We start from the raw sequence: 15,216 nt of genomic DNA, 5'->3' as shown, positions 1-15,216 counted from the left end.
TAGACTATGCCTTCCTCGGCCCTGTTTTAGTTTGGGCCCAAAGGTCCCAGCAGGTAGCTTATTGGGAAGTTCCTAGAGAGGAAAAACTATTAAAAACTGTCCCACTATGACTACCTCCCGCCCGGCACCCAGCAAGCTATGGTGATGCTCATTTGAAAGACAACCAAGCCACTAACAGGTGGTGTCCTGTACCCTTTCCTTGAGAATCCCAAATCTATAGGGGACTCTGGGTTGGGGAAGGAACTTGATGCTCAACAGGAGTAAACGTGCTGTCCCTTACCAATCCATCACAATTGCTGATGGCCACAGCTGCCCCAGGCATGCCAACGATACCTCCAGTGTACACACACTCCTGCTGCAAGGGTTGTCGGAAGAGTTCCTGAAAGTCCTCCTGCCATTCCACGGGGGCCCCTGGTGCCACCAACCTCCGGTTGGGTTGCAGCCTCAAATGAAGCAGCTTCCCAAAGACAGTCACATTGAAGTAGAGGAAACGATGCCTCAGACCACCAGGCCTTAGAGTCTCTCTTTCCAGGCTCAGGGGGCTTCGAGCCACCCGGAGGTGGCTCTGGGATGAGGCAGCTGAGGGAGCAGACACCACATGGGACAAGAAGCGTCCCTGGAAATCCGTGCTGCAGGGTACAGTCACAACATAATCGTGAAGTTTCCCAGAGAGGCGCAGGTCTGTTGGAGGTAAACACAGAGTCACTTCACTATGCACTGTGCAGAGGTTGAGAAGATGGGAATCCAGGGGTGGGGGTCATGGGGGGAGGGTGGAGATGATAGACAGGCAGCCTGAGCATCACTTTTCCTTAGCCCAAGTTCAAGCATCTTCTGCCCATTGCTACCTGAGCCCCCACGGTCAGGCTATACTTAGCTGAATGGCCTTCAGGGAGACATAAATGTGTGAACGTACATTCTCTCTGCAGCCATTTGGTCTTTATATATATATATATTTAGCAGATGTAAACAAATGACATCAAACAGAGTCCTGTCACCATAGCAACAGGCCTTCCAACCTTGAGCACTGCTTAGAAAGGGCTGAAATTCCAGATCTGCCTCAACTCCCCCAGTGTGTTGAAGTCACCAGCCCAGCCTGGGCTAGGGCTTTTGTCAAGCTCCCAAAAGTGTAGCTGCCAAAACAAACACACCTAGAAACCCAGGGGATTCTGGCCCCTGACATAGAGAAAGGAGGGACTGGAGGAGGGAATGGACCGTTATATATTTTTCCGAAGTTAGAAAGGAAACTTTTTAAAGCATCACAGTGGCTGTGAGATTTCTGCACGGCCCAGCCCCAAGCAGGATAAATATAGAGTTCAAAAATAAAAAGAGGCACAGGGGGTGACCTGCCCACTTGGGCTGACTTAAGTGTGAGGTCATGGCCCCATGTTGTAGGCCACTTGCCAGTGGGCCCCATCCTCGCTCGACTTTCTCCCTGTGCAGAGCCAGTCAGAAAAGACAGCTCATTGGCTCCCAGGCCCGGTGATTCACGGACACAAGTTGGAAGGAGTTTTCACTCTCCATAATTTTATGTCTTGCCTTCTCAGCTCACAACCCTAATAAAACACACACAAAGGAAGGATGCACCCTTGAGATTTCCCCTGGGAAGCCATAAGTGGAGTGTGGCGCTCCTTTATCTCTTAGCTGGACAGCTAAGACTGTAGAATCCAAGCGTGCAAGACGGGTCCCACTTGGGCACATTAACTCTGCCTGGAAATAACTAGTCTTTTTCTGTATGCCCCAAAGCCCCTGAAGGGTACCCATGCTGTAAGAGGTATGTGGTGTGTCTCTGCTCTTTTTCCTGAGAGACTGTCTACAAGGTCTGAGGATGCTATGTGGGGGGCTTGGAGGATAATTAAGGTACGAACTTCTTCCTGGTCGGAAGTAAGAGTGTCCACAGTTTTCTGTTATGGGAAGCAATCATCTATTAGCCTGAAGCTGTGTGGGACATCTAGACATGCACACTCGGAAGCGCACATGCACACAATCCCACAGTTAGAGACAGGGCATTGAAAGACCAATGGGGACGGTGGGGTGAAGAGTGGGCTGTGATTTTTCTTCACTGGAAGAAACTCCTGTTCCCAATCGTCTTCTGCAGGTCCCGCCACCTCCAGTGACAGACAGAAAAGGGACAGAGATCACTAGAAGCAGCCACAGTTAAGAAACTCAACCCGCAGCAAGCGCACCGCCTTCCACCCTCCTCCAACGTCTGCCTGGTTGGCTCCTGCATCCTGGGGCCACTCTGGACGCCAGCACCCCCAGAGACCCCACGTCCCCGTGCGCCCGGCCCGCACGCACCTGGGGTCTGACTGCGGGCGGCGGCGCAAAGCGCGCAGTACCAGGGCAGCAGGCAGTGGAGCAGAGCGCGGAGCCGAGCCATGTGGCTGCGCGGGGACGGGGACCGGCAGGAACCCGAGTCCTGGGACAGCCGGATCGCAGACCAGCAGGCAGCCTCCGCCTCCCGCTGGCCCGGTCCCGGTCCCCCGGCGCGGCGCCCTCACTGCTGGCTCCAGCGGCGGCCGCTCAGTCCGCCTGCTCTGTCCCGAGCCGCAGGGACTCGGCGAGCCGGGCTAGGGGCGCGGGGCGGGTACACGGGCGGGGCGGGGCGCGCGGCTCGGGCGGGGGGCGCGGGCGCCGGGGGCGGGGGCGGGCCTGGCGAGCCACGGCGTGCGGCCCGGATCGGAAGTGCCACGCGGAGCCCGCGCAGGGGCTCCCGGCGTACGGGGTGATCGTCCCTTCAGACGTCAAGAGTTTTCCGGAGCCACGGCCTGAACCTCTTCCCATGGCCGCTCCGCCCCGTTTTCAGGCTCTATGACTACTCCAGAGCCACCGCACCCAGGAGTGTCCCACAGAATTTTTAAGGCGAGGATGAGGAGCTTCATCCCCCTTCCCGCCCCGGGATACCCAACTAGCTCGCGACTCCTTGGGTCTTCCCACTTTGCAGATGATAGCTCTATGGACCCTAGGGTATGTCTGCTGTCCTGTGACCACGATCAGGTCACTGCGAGGTGGAGGGACCCTGTGAGGTCTCGAAGCCCAAACTGCCCAGGTAAAAATCCTGATGCTGGGCCTCAGTTTCTTCATCTGTGGCATAGTTGTTAACCACAGCACACAAAAGACGAATGCCCAGCTTGTCCACCCCTGACACAGTACCGAGCACCGCAGCTACAGGGCAAGGGACACAGCTTCCACAGGCAGAGCAGATATCGGCTTGGCAATTCGTTGAGAACAGTTAGACAGTCAGGCCCCAGAGCCCAACAGAAAACCCCATATTCGTGCTGCACTTTACAAGTATGTCCTTAACAATTTGAAATTGGACCCGAATTCAAACTACTCACAGGTGGAAACGTAGAGAGTTGGCTTTGCTGTTATTTTGGTGGTGGTGTGTTTAACTGTGGTTATGGCTTTGAAACGATGCTGAGGTCTGGGGAGGCTAGCTCATGCCTGAAGACAGCTCCTAATTCCAAGTAACGACCAAACACTCGGGTTACAAATGTCACAACCACCAAATGAGTAAATATTAAGTCTTTCTCTTAAAGACCCCGGGGGGGAGGTCATGACAAGGCAGGGTGAAGCTGATAGGGCAGGAAGCAGGCCCGGGTTGAAAGAGGGTCAAGGAGATGACCAGGCTGTAGGCTACAGAGGTTCAGCCCCAGAGCTCTGCCAATCCAACTAAGTGAGTCTAGGATAAGGGCTTGCCTTTCCAGGGCCTCGGTCTTCCAAGCTGTAAATAGGGAACAGATGTGGCAGGTGACCTAAGGATAGCTCACTTGCTCCCTACTGAGAAGCTGTCCCAGAGAAGATTCCTTTAGAAAGCTCAGGCACCCTGGCCCCATTCCAGCTCCTCCTTTCCGCCCCCAACAGAGCAAGCCATGAAGAACAGACTGTAGCTTCGTAGCTTCGACCCCCTGAGTCTGAATCATGAGCTGTAGGCTGGGGCCTTCCCTGGAGCCAGCCTTGGTAAAGAGAAATCAAAACCTCATCCCATTTCTCCATCCCCGCCCCCTTTCCCTGGGGCTTCAATGGTTGCTTGTGTTGGCCAAGGATTATGTGTCCGGGCCCTTCTCCACTGAGAAAGGCTTTGTTAGGGAGAGGGCATTGGGGACACAAGGTAAGGAAGCGGCTGGGTGGCCTTACTCCGGAATTTGAACAGGGCCCTGTGAAGAAACCACTGCTGTAGGCTGGAGACCCTCCTAGGATGGCGAGTTCTGGGATTTCTCAGACTAATTAATGCCTTAGGACTTCGTACAGGGGAGAGCAGTTTAGTGGGGAGGGCAGGTGGCACTCTCTGGTTAGTGGCCTTCCCACGCTTATATCCAATGCTCCATGTAAGGCTCCGGGGCAGAGAATGCTAGAAGGTGTCATTTGTCCCCAGTCAGAGGAGATGGCTCATGTTCCAGTCAGCTCTGAGCTTAGAGAAGGTTGGAGAAGGGCCAGTGGATGGAGAAGCAGGGTTACTAGCAAAGGATGCCTAGTGGGAGGAGCCTAGGGAAGGCAGGAAAGCCAAGAGGAGAGAATGGCATTGTGTGTGAGAGGAGGGCCATACACAGAGAGGAGGACCAGCCTGCCTGTAGGAAGGAAAGGCAGCATTAGCTAGACATTGTGGTCCAGCTATTCAAGGGGGGAGCAGAGGGAAGAGGGAAGGGGTAGGGACGGGGAGGAGGGAAACCTAGTCCCAAAATGTTTCATGGCAGCAGTAAGTGTGGGGAGGATCCACAGAGCAAGCAGGTAAAGAGGTTGCCCTCCAACCTGAGCTCTTCTGAACGGCCCAAATCCCAGAGGTTAGGGGCCACAGGAAGGGGTCACCAGCTATTTTCTCTCTATTTTACCACAAGACAACTGAGGTCACACAACTGAGTACCAGTAGAGTCAGACCCCCCCAGCTGAGGTCCCCTGTGTAAGCCACCCCCCCCCATCACCACTTCCTTCCCAATGGCCTGCTTGCGGTCCTGGAGTGAAGATCAGGTGGCTCGAGGTTGAGACACAATGTACCTTAGGGAGTTGCTGGTGCCCCCGCCAAGGGTGTAAGTTTGAGCCAGAGCCAACCTATAGGCACTGTTGTTACAGCACAGATCCAGCTGTTGGGTGGTTGCTGCTTGTTAAGTATCAGCTGCAAAGACAGACTCAACATATCTGATTACCAACCCAGAGGAGATGAGAAGCCCAGGACACAGAAACTCTCATCTTAAAGTTTCTAATACAACCAGTGGCCTTAGGGCCCTGAAATTCTCAAGAGAGGAAGAGAGTCCCACCAGAGCATCGTGCAAACCTCTCCTACCCACCTAGATCACCGGTTCTCAACCTGTCCCTCACTACCCCTTTGGATGTCGGAGTTTTGCATTACAATTCACAAAAGTAGCAGAATTTCAGTTATGAAGTAGAAACAAATACAATTTTTTTTTCTTTTTTTGGTTTGGGATTCACCTCAATGTGAGGAACTATATTAAAAGTTCTCAGCATTAGGAAGGTTGAGAACCGGTTACCTAGACCATCAGGAAACCAGGCAACTGGAGCCCCCACCCACCATGACCTCGTTACAGAGCAGACTCTAAAGATCTTCCAAATACAGCATCTTCTGTCTAAGACACATTCATACCCGCAGCACCCAGAACACAGCATGCCTTTCCTGACCAGCAGCATGCCGTGTTTCTAAACCCATCTCTCAGCTCTCTCGAATCTTTTCCAGCTATCCCCAGAGAGACAGCCCTTCACATTGCACGACTCTCCCTGCTGTCAGACCTCCAAAGCCTCGGTCAGTCTTGGGATAAAGACCCTTTGTTTGCAATCCTCCTGTCTCCACAGCCCTCCAGCCCAGCTCCTTGCAGGCACTATGCTCATTTGACCTCTGGACCTTTGCAAAGCTCTTCCTTCTCTTTGGAGGAGTCTACCTTCTTTCTTCTAGTCAATTCTTAACAGCCTTCAGATGTCATCCCACATGATTGTTAGATTTATATCTGCTTTCTCCGGTCCTCCATAGGAAGCAGGGGCCTGAAAGAACGTTTTTAAAACTCCTGTGTCCTCAGTGGCTATCCCTGTACTGGACACATAGTAGGCCCTCACGAATACTCAATAACCAAACGAGTAGGAGTCAGAGAAGGAATCGTCCCATGGAGAATCTGAAGAGTCAGGTATTTCCCAGAGCAATCAGACATTCCAGGGGAAATCTCAAGACATGTATGGAAACCATGAGCTAGCATGGAGGTGTCCAGGCTCCACAGTGGGGGCAGGGATGGGGACAAAGAAATGTCTTCCTGGTTCTCTAACTGTAAAAGAACATTGAAAATTGAAACAGTTGTCATAGCTAACACTTGACACATCAACCACAATCTCTTCTTCAACAGCCCCTTCCAGGTCAAGTAACTCAGACCAGAACCAGCTGGTAAACACCCACGGCCCCTATATTACCGAGTTTGCAAAGCACGTTGACCACTAAGATGCCAGTCTCTTCAGAGCTGTCTAGTTCATTTTCTATTCCTGTGTATTTTCCAAAATGTCTTCCTGTTGGCAACCGTAGTTGCGCTGACTGGATTTATGTCCAGTTGACACAAACTGCCATCCTCTGAGATGAAGACATTGTAAGAAAATGCCTCCATAAAATTGAGCTGCAGGTAAATCTGTAGGACATTATCTTAACTAGTGATTGATGAGAGAGGGCCCATCCCTCAACTATCCCTCACCCATCCCTCACCCATCCTTGGGATGGTAGTCCAAGGTTCTATAAGAAAGCAGGCTGCACAAACCTGGGGAGCAAGCCAGTAAGCAGCACTCCTTCCTGGCCTCTGCCTCAGCTCCTGTCTCCAGGTTTCTGACCTCTTTGAGTTCCTGTCCTGACTTCCTTCAGTGATGGACTGCAGTGTGGAAGGTTAGCCAAATTAACCCTCTCCTCCCAGAAGTTGCTTTGTTACATTGCTTCATTATAGGAAGAGATAATAGTACCTACAGAAAACTGTCAATTGCTTATTTTACAGGGGCACACATTGAGGCTCAGTGAGGTCATTCAGAGCATCTATCACCCTAAGTCCCTGGGCTCCCTGTCCAGTGGCTTTAAAGCATCCTCCTGCCCAACTGGGCTGAGGTTATAGTTCATTTGTTTAGCATTTGTGAGACCCTGGTTCTGTGCCCAGCATTGCAGAAGAACAAGGCACACAAACACACACGCACAAAACAAAACCAAAAACCAACCAACCAAAGATAACGTAAGTCTTCTCCCAGCTCCCATGAGGGCCACTTTCAGCTGATCACTGATTCAGCCAAAATGAAGAGGGTGAAGGGTTTGAAATTTCTCCTTCTACTACAGGAAAACTGGGATCTAGCAGGGGTTAGAGCCAGTGATTGTCAAAAAAAAAAAAAAAAAAAAAGGAACTTTACTGGCAGGATCAGCCTCTTCCTTTGCTTGAGTCAGAATGCAGGTTTTCAGCCCCCACCCCAGAACTGAGGGGGTGAACCTAGTAACCTGTATTCAATGGGAGAGTCTGACATTTGCTCAAGTTTAAGGGTTACAGCTTCTACTAAACAAAGCCTTTAAAAATGTGACCACTTAAGACTGAGAAGAAACAGCAGTTTTGTGACCTGTTATTCAACCTGGGTACATGACCTCAGCATCCCAATGTCCAAGGCCTGGGTTGGAGTACAGCGGCGCCCCGGCGGCCCCAGGCAGAATTCCTGTGAGCATCCAGAGGACAGGGAGAGATCATGCCTTATGGCCTTTCTCCAAATCCTCCTCCTTTTTCTCCCCAGCATTTCCTCCACACATTTTTGGCAAGGGTCTAATGTCCGTATCTAGGAGACTCAGCTGGGTTCAGCTAACCACAGTGATTTGGTTTGCATTACAGAACAGTGGACAACCCCCCCGAGAGCAACTGGGCCATGAGGTCAGTTAGAAACAACGCTGTTTGCACCCTGTGTGTGAGCGTTGCATGGTGCGGCTGCTCTGTGTTGAGGGATTGCAGAGAAAGGAAGTCTCCATGTCCCCGTGGGCCGGAGGCCAGAAAGGACAGCTGTCCCTCCCAGCTCCGGTGCTATAATTTCCACCTCAGAAACTCTATGGTCTATGACTGGGACATAGGCATCCTCCTATCCAGAGGCCAGCGGACAGCACATTGCTCCTTTCTCTAGAGCTGTTAGGGTACATGTAACTAAATGATGTTTTTTGTTTGTTTGTCTTTTGTTTTACGAAGTTAAATAGCCTCTTATAAAAAGAAATCCGGGCTGGTAAGATGACTTAGCCTAGTAAAGTCCCCAGTACCAACAACCTGAGTTTAATTCCCAGAATCCTATGCCATAATGCAGGAAGTCCTCAAGTATAGATATACATGCATGCTACACGGACACACACACACACACACACACACACGCACATGCACACGCACACGCACATACACTAAATAAATCTAGTAGATAGATAGATAGATAGATAGATAGATAGATAGATAGATAGATAGGTGGATAGGTGGATAGGTGGGTGGGTTGACCTGGTGAATCAGCCACCTAAAAGAATTACTCACCAAGGAGTCAGCTTATGTGTCCATCAGCAGATTAATGGAAAATAAGATGTGGTTCATATACATCATGGAGGTCCACTGAACCACGAAGAAGGCAGTAATGTCACTTCCAGAAAACCTAAAGGAACTGTAGGTCATCATAAAGAGGGAAATAAACCAGACTCAGAGAGACAAGTGTCAAGAGTCCCCGTCATTGTTGATCCTAGGTTTCAAGTAAGTCACTTACTTGATATGTTCTTAAGCGCCCCTTCCTCACTGCCATACTTGATGCTTAGTTTCAGCTTCACACTTGTCCCCTCTTAGTCAAAAAAAAAAAAAAAAAAAAAAAAAAAAAAAAAAAAGACTACAATGCACCCAATGCTGTAGTGACCAGCTCTGTGGGAGAGGGGATGCTTTCTTATTGACCCTTCTGACTTACTACTCTGACATGCAAACTTGTGTAAATGAAGGTAGAATCATATGGCGACTCCCTTCTATTTTCTCATTACCCAACTTTAATCTTTGTGATCACATGACCAGTATAAATTACATCAGTTCGAGCCCTCCCTCCACACCCAAGTTATTAAAGCAAACCCTTGCGTCATCTCTCATTCAGCGCCCGTAGCTAACGGACAACACTTCTCATTCCTGTAAAAGCAAAACCAGGCCAGAGGACTGGCACAGTCAGTAAAACGTCTGCCATACACACACACACACACACACACAAATACACACGTGAAAACCTGAGTCTGATCGCCAGCGCCCATGGTGAACAGAGGAAGTATGGTGGCAATGGACTATAAATCACTTGGCAATGCCAGGGTCAAAGCAGCAGAGACAGGCAGTGCCTGAATTTCCAGCCTAGCCGAATCAGCAAGCCCCAGATACCAGAGGGAGAGATTCTCTCTCAGAAAAGGATCTTCAGGAATGACTCCAAAGGTTGACTTCTGGCCTCCACGTGGCCACACGTGAACACATACACACACACATAAAAATTTCAGAACACAATAGCAAAGCAAAACAAAACCAAAAAAGCACCATGTGTTTGGCATACCCAACATTATCAACAATAATTCCTTTAAAAATACTATTTAGAGTCTCTCAGTTAGCACACACACACACATACACATGCTTCTCTTGATTTTGCAGTATAGGAGCTGAGCCCAGAGTCTCAGGAAGTTAGGCAATCGCTCTTGCTAGAAGCTATAGCCTCAGACCTTGACCTAAAAAATCTGTTTCTTTTGTTTTGTTTGAGATAGGGTCTCACAGAGCCCAGGCAGCCCCTAGACATATTATGTAACCAAGGATGATGACTTTGAATTTCTGATCCTCCTGCCTCCACCTCCTGAATATTAGGATTATTGGAGTGTATCACCCTGACCATTTTATGAGGTGCTAGCATGGAACCCAGAGCTTCGTGGCAACGAGACTGGAAATCCCACCAGCTGTGTGTCAAGAAGGGACAGTGGCCATGCGTGGTGGAATACACGTTTGCTATTAGTGCTCAGGGAGCAGAGGCAGGCTGGTCTCTGTGAGTTCAAGGCCAGGAGCTTGTTATCTAGACCAGGCTGACCAGGTCTAAACAAAGAGATTTCGTATAAATAAATAAGTAAAGGGAAAGGGTAGAGAGCTGCTAGCAGTCTGTCCTGAAGCTCTCTGAGAACCAGGGAACAGAAGCCATCAGATGGAATAACACTGAGGTCTCAACTTACACTTTAGTCTTAGAAACCGAAAGCCCTGAATGACTGAGAAGCCCTCCTTGTGGCCACCACTCAGGCAGCCAGGCTAGAGATGACATTTGGTCATTTCCAGGATAACCTACCCCTGTCAAGCTGAGTCACACAGAGGTGTGGAAATTCTTGCTTTCCGTTAGGTCAGAGCATTTGCAAACCATCTCAAAACATCAGAGGTCCCAAGTTAAGGGGCAAATACCTTTACCCTACCCCTATCTATGAAAGAAGACAGGGATGTTTATTGAGCTATGGCACCTTGTAAAGTACTACAGGATCCCTTGTAGATGTTAACCCTTCCCACTCTGCTTCCCATTTGCATAGTAGGAAGGCAGTTCCGATGACTTGAACGTGTACCTGTTGGGACATAGCAAGAGGCAGACAGCCTTGTGTACATTACCTAGCATTTTCCCAGCAAGGAAGTGTCCTGCTAGGGATGAGAAGGCCAAATTCCAGTCAAGACTGCTTCAAAGCAGCTAGGTAGTGATGGGCTGTCCCTCCAGCCTCTGCATCCTTGTCCTAGCTTCACTGGGGGAAGAAGTGGGTGAGTAAGGTCACCTCTAAGGTGCTCTCTAGCTCTGAGAGCCAGGATTAAGTTCTCTGGGATCCTTTTCGCATGACTAGGAGTTCTCCTTCAGAGGTCTAGGGAGTCCTCCCAGGCACAGACCATCCCACTCCCCCCACAGCATCTCATTTCGTGCTCCTTCTGCTTTGTGCTGGTTACTTGCACCCCTTATACTGAACTTTTTATCCTTATGTGTATGGGTGTTTTGCTTGCGTGGGTGACAATGCATTAGATGTGCGCAATGCTTGCTGGGGGTAGAAGAGAGCATAGAATCTCCCAGGACTAGAGTTACACACATTTGTAAGCCACCATGTGGGTGCTAGGAATCGAACCTGGGTCCTCTGAAACAGCTCTGAGTGCTCTTAACACCTGAGCCATCTCTCCAGCCCCTCCCTGGACTGAACTATGCATCCACTTAACTTCTGCAAACCAGGAGTCTCGTTTTATCGGCATGTCCTGTCACTCAGACTGAACCCTCTTTGAGCTTTCAGAGCCAGTGATGTGCCCGAATGGTTGTGCTTTTGTTTCTTAAGCCCACTGAATGTTAGGAGATTCTTGTGGTGGTCTGGGAAGACATATACGTCTTCAGCTCTTGGTTTTGTCTGTTTTGTTTTGTTTTTTAGACATGGTCTTCCTGTGTAGCCCAGGTTGGCCTTGAATTTAAGCTCTTGCTAGCTCAGCCAGGGATAACAGACATGCAGCACTCGCCTAGCTCGAAGCCCAATTTCTTATGTTTTTCTTCCCTCTTCCCTTCTTGTCTAGGCTGACTTGGAGACTCCTGAACTCTTCCTGACATCCTCCTGCCTCAGCTTCCTAGGAACTATAGCAGAGCACCACCACACGCACCTCTCTTACACACCGGTGGTTTGTTTCTTGTTGATGTGTCCTTGGTATATGTTTCCTTATTACAATTTTTCCCCCTGCAGAAAGAGCCAAGAGCTTGGCCTCCTCTGAGAAAGCACTGTGCTCACCCCAGCCCCCTTCCTCTTTTATTTATTATTTTAATTTTATTACTATTATATCTTTATGTTACTATAAATATATTTTTATATTATTACATTTGTTATTATATTATTACTTTTTTTTTACAGTTCTTTTCATATGTGAGGAGACCACAGCTCATATGTGGAGGTCAGAGGACAAAGGACAGCTTGCAGGAGTCGGATCTCTCCTTCTATCCTCAATGTGGATCCTGGAGATTACACTCAGGTCTTCAATCTTAGCAGCAAGCTCCTTTACCCACTAAGCCATCTCTTCGCCCCATCTCCTATACATTTCCTCAGGGCAAAGCCAGTTCTTTGCTCACATTCAGTCTCATCAGGCCTTGGCACACACGAGGCACAAATGTGTATCACACTGCCAACTTCAGCAGACCTCCTCCCTGGGAAAAGCAGGCTCTCCAGGGGGCTGAGAAATTCCCAGGGACTTAGAAACCAGTGCTACACGGGTACGCAAATGAATTAGGTTAGAATAGAAAACAACTCCAACTGCACTAGGGTGGGGGCCTCAAAGGCCAGGCCAATGGAAGGGCTAACTAACTGCATTCCCAAGAAAGCCACCAATGTCACTGCTGGTGGCCCTAGACAAGAAAGAAGGTTCCCAGGGGAGACCTGTGGCATGACATCAGTGTAAAATGTCCTTTGCAGTTTCATGTGTTTGAACATTTGGTCCCCAGCTGGTGACATTGTTTTGGGAGGATACAGGGCCTTTAAGGAGTTAGAATCTAGGTACAGAAAGGGGATCACTACAGGGCTGACTATGAGGTCTATAGTCCTGCTCACTTCCTGTCTTGTCCCTGTTTCCTGGTCCCCAGTGATGTGGAAAGTGGATCTGGTGTTCCCTGTTCTCTCTTCTTACATTCCCTGCTATGATGAACATGGTCCTCAAACTGTGAGCCAATAAGGTTCTTATTAAGGCCTTCTGGGAATTACTTCTTGGCAGAGATTTGTCACAGCAGCAAGAGCATTGATCCACAGCATTACAGCAGATATAATTAATGTTTGCTGGAAGTGAAGGCCCCTGTGAGAGACCAGGCTCAGCTGGGCCAGGTGCCTGTGATCCCAGCACTTGAGAGATGGAGGCAGGAGGATTGAGAGTTCAAGGCTATACCAGGCTTCTAACAAGATTTAATCCCATAAACAATTTAAAATAATAAAGTGTATGTGTTATTTGCTGTTTATGTATTTATTTCTTTTTCTTAAAAGATTCTACTCTAGGGCTGGAGAGATGGCTCAGTGGTTAAGAGCACTGACTATTCTTCCAGAGGTCCGGAGTTCAAATCCCAGCAACCACACAGTGGCTCACAACCATCTGTAATGGGATCTGATGCCCTCTTCTGGTGTGTCTGAAGTCAGAGACAGTGTACTCACATACATAAAATAAGTAAATAATTCCTTTAAAAAAATGATATTGCTGTCTTTTCCATGGTGACAAAGATAGTGTCCTCACTTCAGAAACAAAGCCACCTGCAGTCCGGAGAAGTTTACAGACCCAATGTAAGGCAGTGCTGGGACTTGGAGGCTGCTCCTCAGACTCTAAACTTTCCACACTCCTGTTGGGTTTACAAGTGTTCAGCCTGTCATTCCTCATCCAACTTCTCTAACCGGCAGGAAGAGACGGTTATCCTTAGAGGGCATCATCTCCCACCATACCTGACCTGAATGGTGCAGCGGTTGGATTTCAGAAGACACCGTGGACCACGTTTATGTCAGAAGTGGACCCAACAGCCAGACTGGACGGTGAGCAGGCCTCTCAGCCTCCAGAGAAGAGCCTTAAGAAGGCAGGTAAGTGATCCATTGGCAACAGGACACCCAGAGCAGCTACTATTAGTCACCTACCGGCCATGGTGCTGTTGCTCTTTAAATAAATCCAAGCAGCTGAGCCCAGCTGGGCCCTCCAGCAGCCCCGGTATTTGGCTGCCAGGCCTCAGGGCTGCTTGTTTGGCAAGATCTCCAGGTCATTTAGCCAAGTCAGTATCGGGAAGCTGGGAGGTGGTAGGGTGGGAACCAGGTCATAAGTTCCTCCCAGGGCCCCTGACTCAGTCACCAGCTGGCTACTTTAGGGCCAGTGGAACTGAGCGGGTGCCTTGGGTGGAGCTCTCTGCACAAAGCCCCGAAAGATGAGGTCCTTGGAGAGCGAAGTGCATTGGAGGGAAAATCAAAACACCAGTGTGAAGACCCCAATCTGGATGGAGCTAAGAGATGACCTCTGGGTTGTATGTTACAAGATGCAAAGCTAAAAACCTGAGCAAAAGCAGTCCTCCAGCCCTCTTGCAACTGCCCAACAGGAGCTTCCTCTGGCTCAGAAGAGCTGACCTCAGCTGAGTTTTCCAAAAGAGATGGGTAGAGTATCTCCCCCTTGTCCAGGGAGCAGCTAGAACTGTTGCCTCTCTGCAGGCCAAGCAACCTATGATCTCATTCTTTGCACTGACCCCGTGAAGAAAGGAAATTCCCACATTCCGTTCCCGGAGACTGTCTTGTATAGCAAAAGGTGCATGTTATAAGTGTTTAAAACTCAAACCTAAGACCCAGTTTGGGTTTCGAGTCTCAGGATGAAATGTCCGTAACTGAGGTCTGGTGAGGGATCTCTGGGAGGGGTATCACCCTGCTTTGGGGTTCAGCATCCCTCTGACCACCTGGGCTCAGTCAGGACAGTCCTGAGCCTTCTGCATCAACTCTGCTGTTCACTGCTAAGCGAGGCAAACTCCTCGGCTGACTTGAGGCGAGTAAGCTGCTAACCCTTTCAAGGGCTGGGGAACGCTTTTTGTCTCAGCTAAAGACTCTTTGGAAAAACTTACAAGGAACCGCCAAGGTCACTAAAGTCACCAATGACTCATTCTTTTTTAGGCAACCTGAAATAAACTTGGCTTACTCCAGTACAGAACTGAGAATTCCCAGAAGCATTCATATCTGCCATATTTCCTTTCTGAACACATGGTCTAGGACTTGCAACCGAGCATGCCCAGGAATGTGTCAGCCATCTCTTCTGTTGGAACATGGACCTCTGGGACTTTAAACTGAGCATGCTCAGAAGCCTGCCAGCCCCTGTATTTGCTGTCTTACGTAGACATGAATAGAATCCTGGTGTTTCCCTTTCTTCCCAGGGGCATGGCTCTGTAAATAACTCGTTGCACTCATGCTGCAAGTGATAAACCTATCCCCATTAGCTCCTGAATGAGCTTCTCAGCTTTGTGCTCACTAAGGTACAAGTCTACTGTGCTCGCGTCCACCGCCTTGTGTCTGCTTGTGAGAAAGTAAAGAACAGATAAGGGGGTTCCATGTGGCGCGTCACCCCTTTAGTCCAAGCACTCAGAGGCTGAGGCAGGTGGATCTCAGCTAGTCAGGACTACACAGTGAGTCCCCATCTTAAAACAACACAAAAAGGAGGGAAGGAACAAGTGGCTTCCATTCCATCTCCTGCCTGACAGCTTCATTAGCAGGAGCTA

General features: G+C 49.5%; 1 protein-coding gene across 1 annotated transcript in view; it reads right to left on the bottom strand.

Annotated features, from left to right (window-relative positions):
• The window catches only part of ADAMTS14 (ADAM metallopeptidase with thrombospondin type 1 motif 14), a gene marked incomplete at its 5' end in the record, with an annotated part of 72,493 nt that extends 70,116 nt beyond the window's left edge, over positions 1-2,377 (bottom strand). Inside the window, 2 exons of the mRNA XM_080937663.1 lie at positions 281-681; positions 2,296-2,377. Coding sequence (XP_080793789.1) covers positions 281-681; positions 2,296-2,377 — 483 coding nt within the window. The remainder of the gene's footprint in view (positions 1-280; positions 682-2,295) is intronic.
• Between the last annotated feature and the right edge of the window lie 12,839 nt (positions 2,378-15,216).

Source organism: Micromys minutus (assembly GCF_963924665.1).
Source record: "Micromys minutus genome assembly, chromosome: 25".
Taxonomy (NCBI): Eukaryota; Metazoa; Chordata; class Mammalia; order Rodentia; family Muridae; genus Micromys; species Micromys minutus.
The sequence above is the reverse complement of the archived record's forward strand: the minus strand, read 5'-3'. Positions and strand labels throughout refer to the sequence as shown.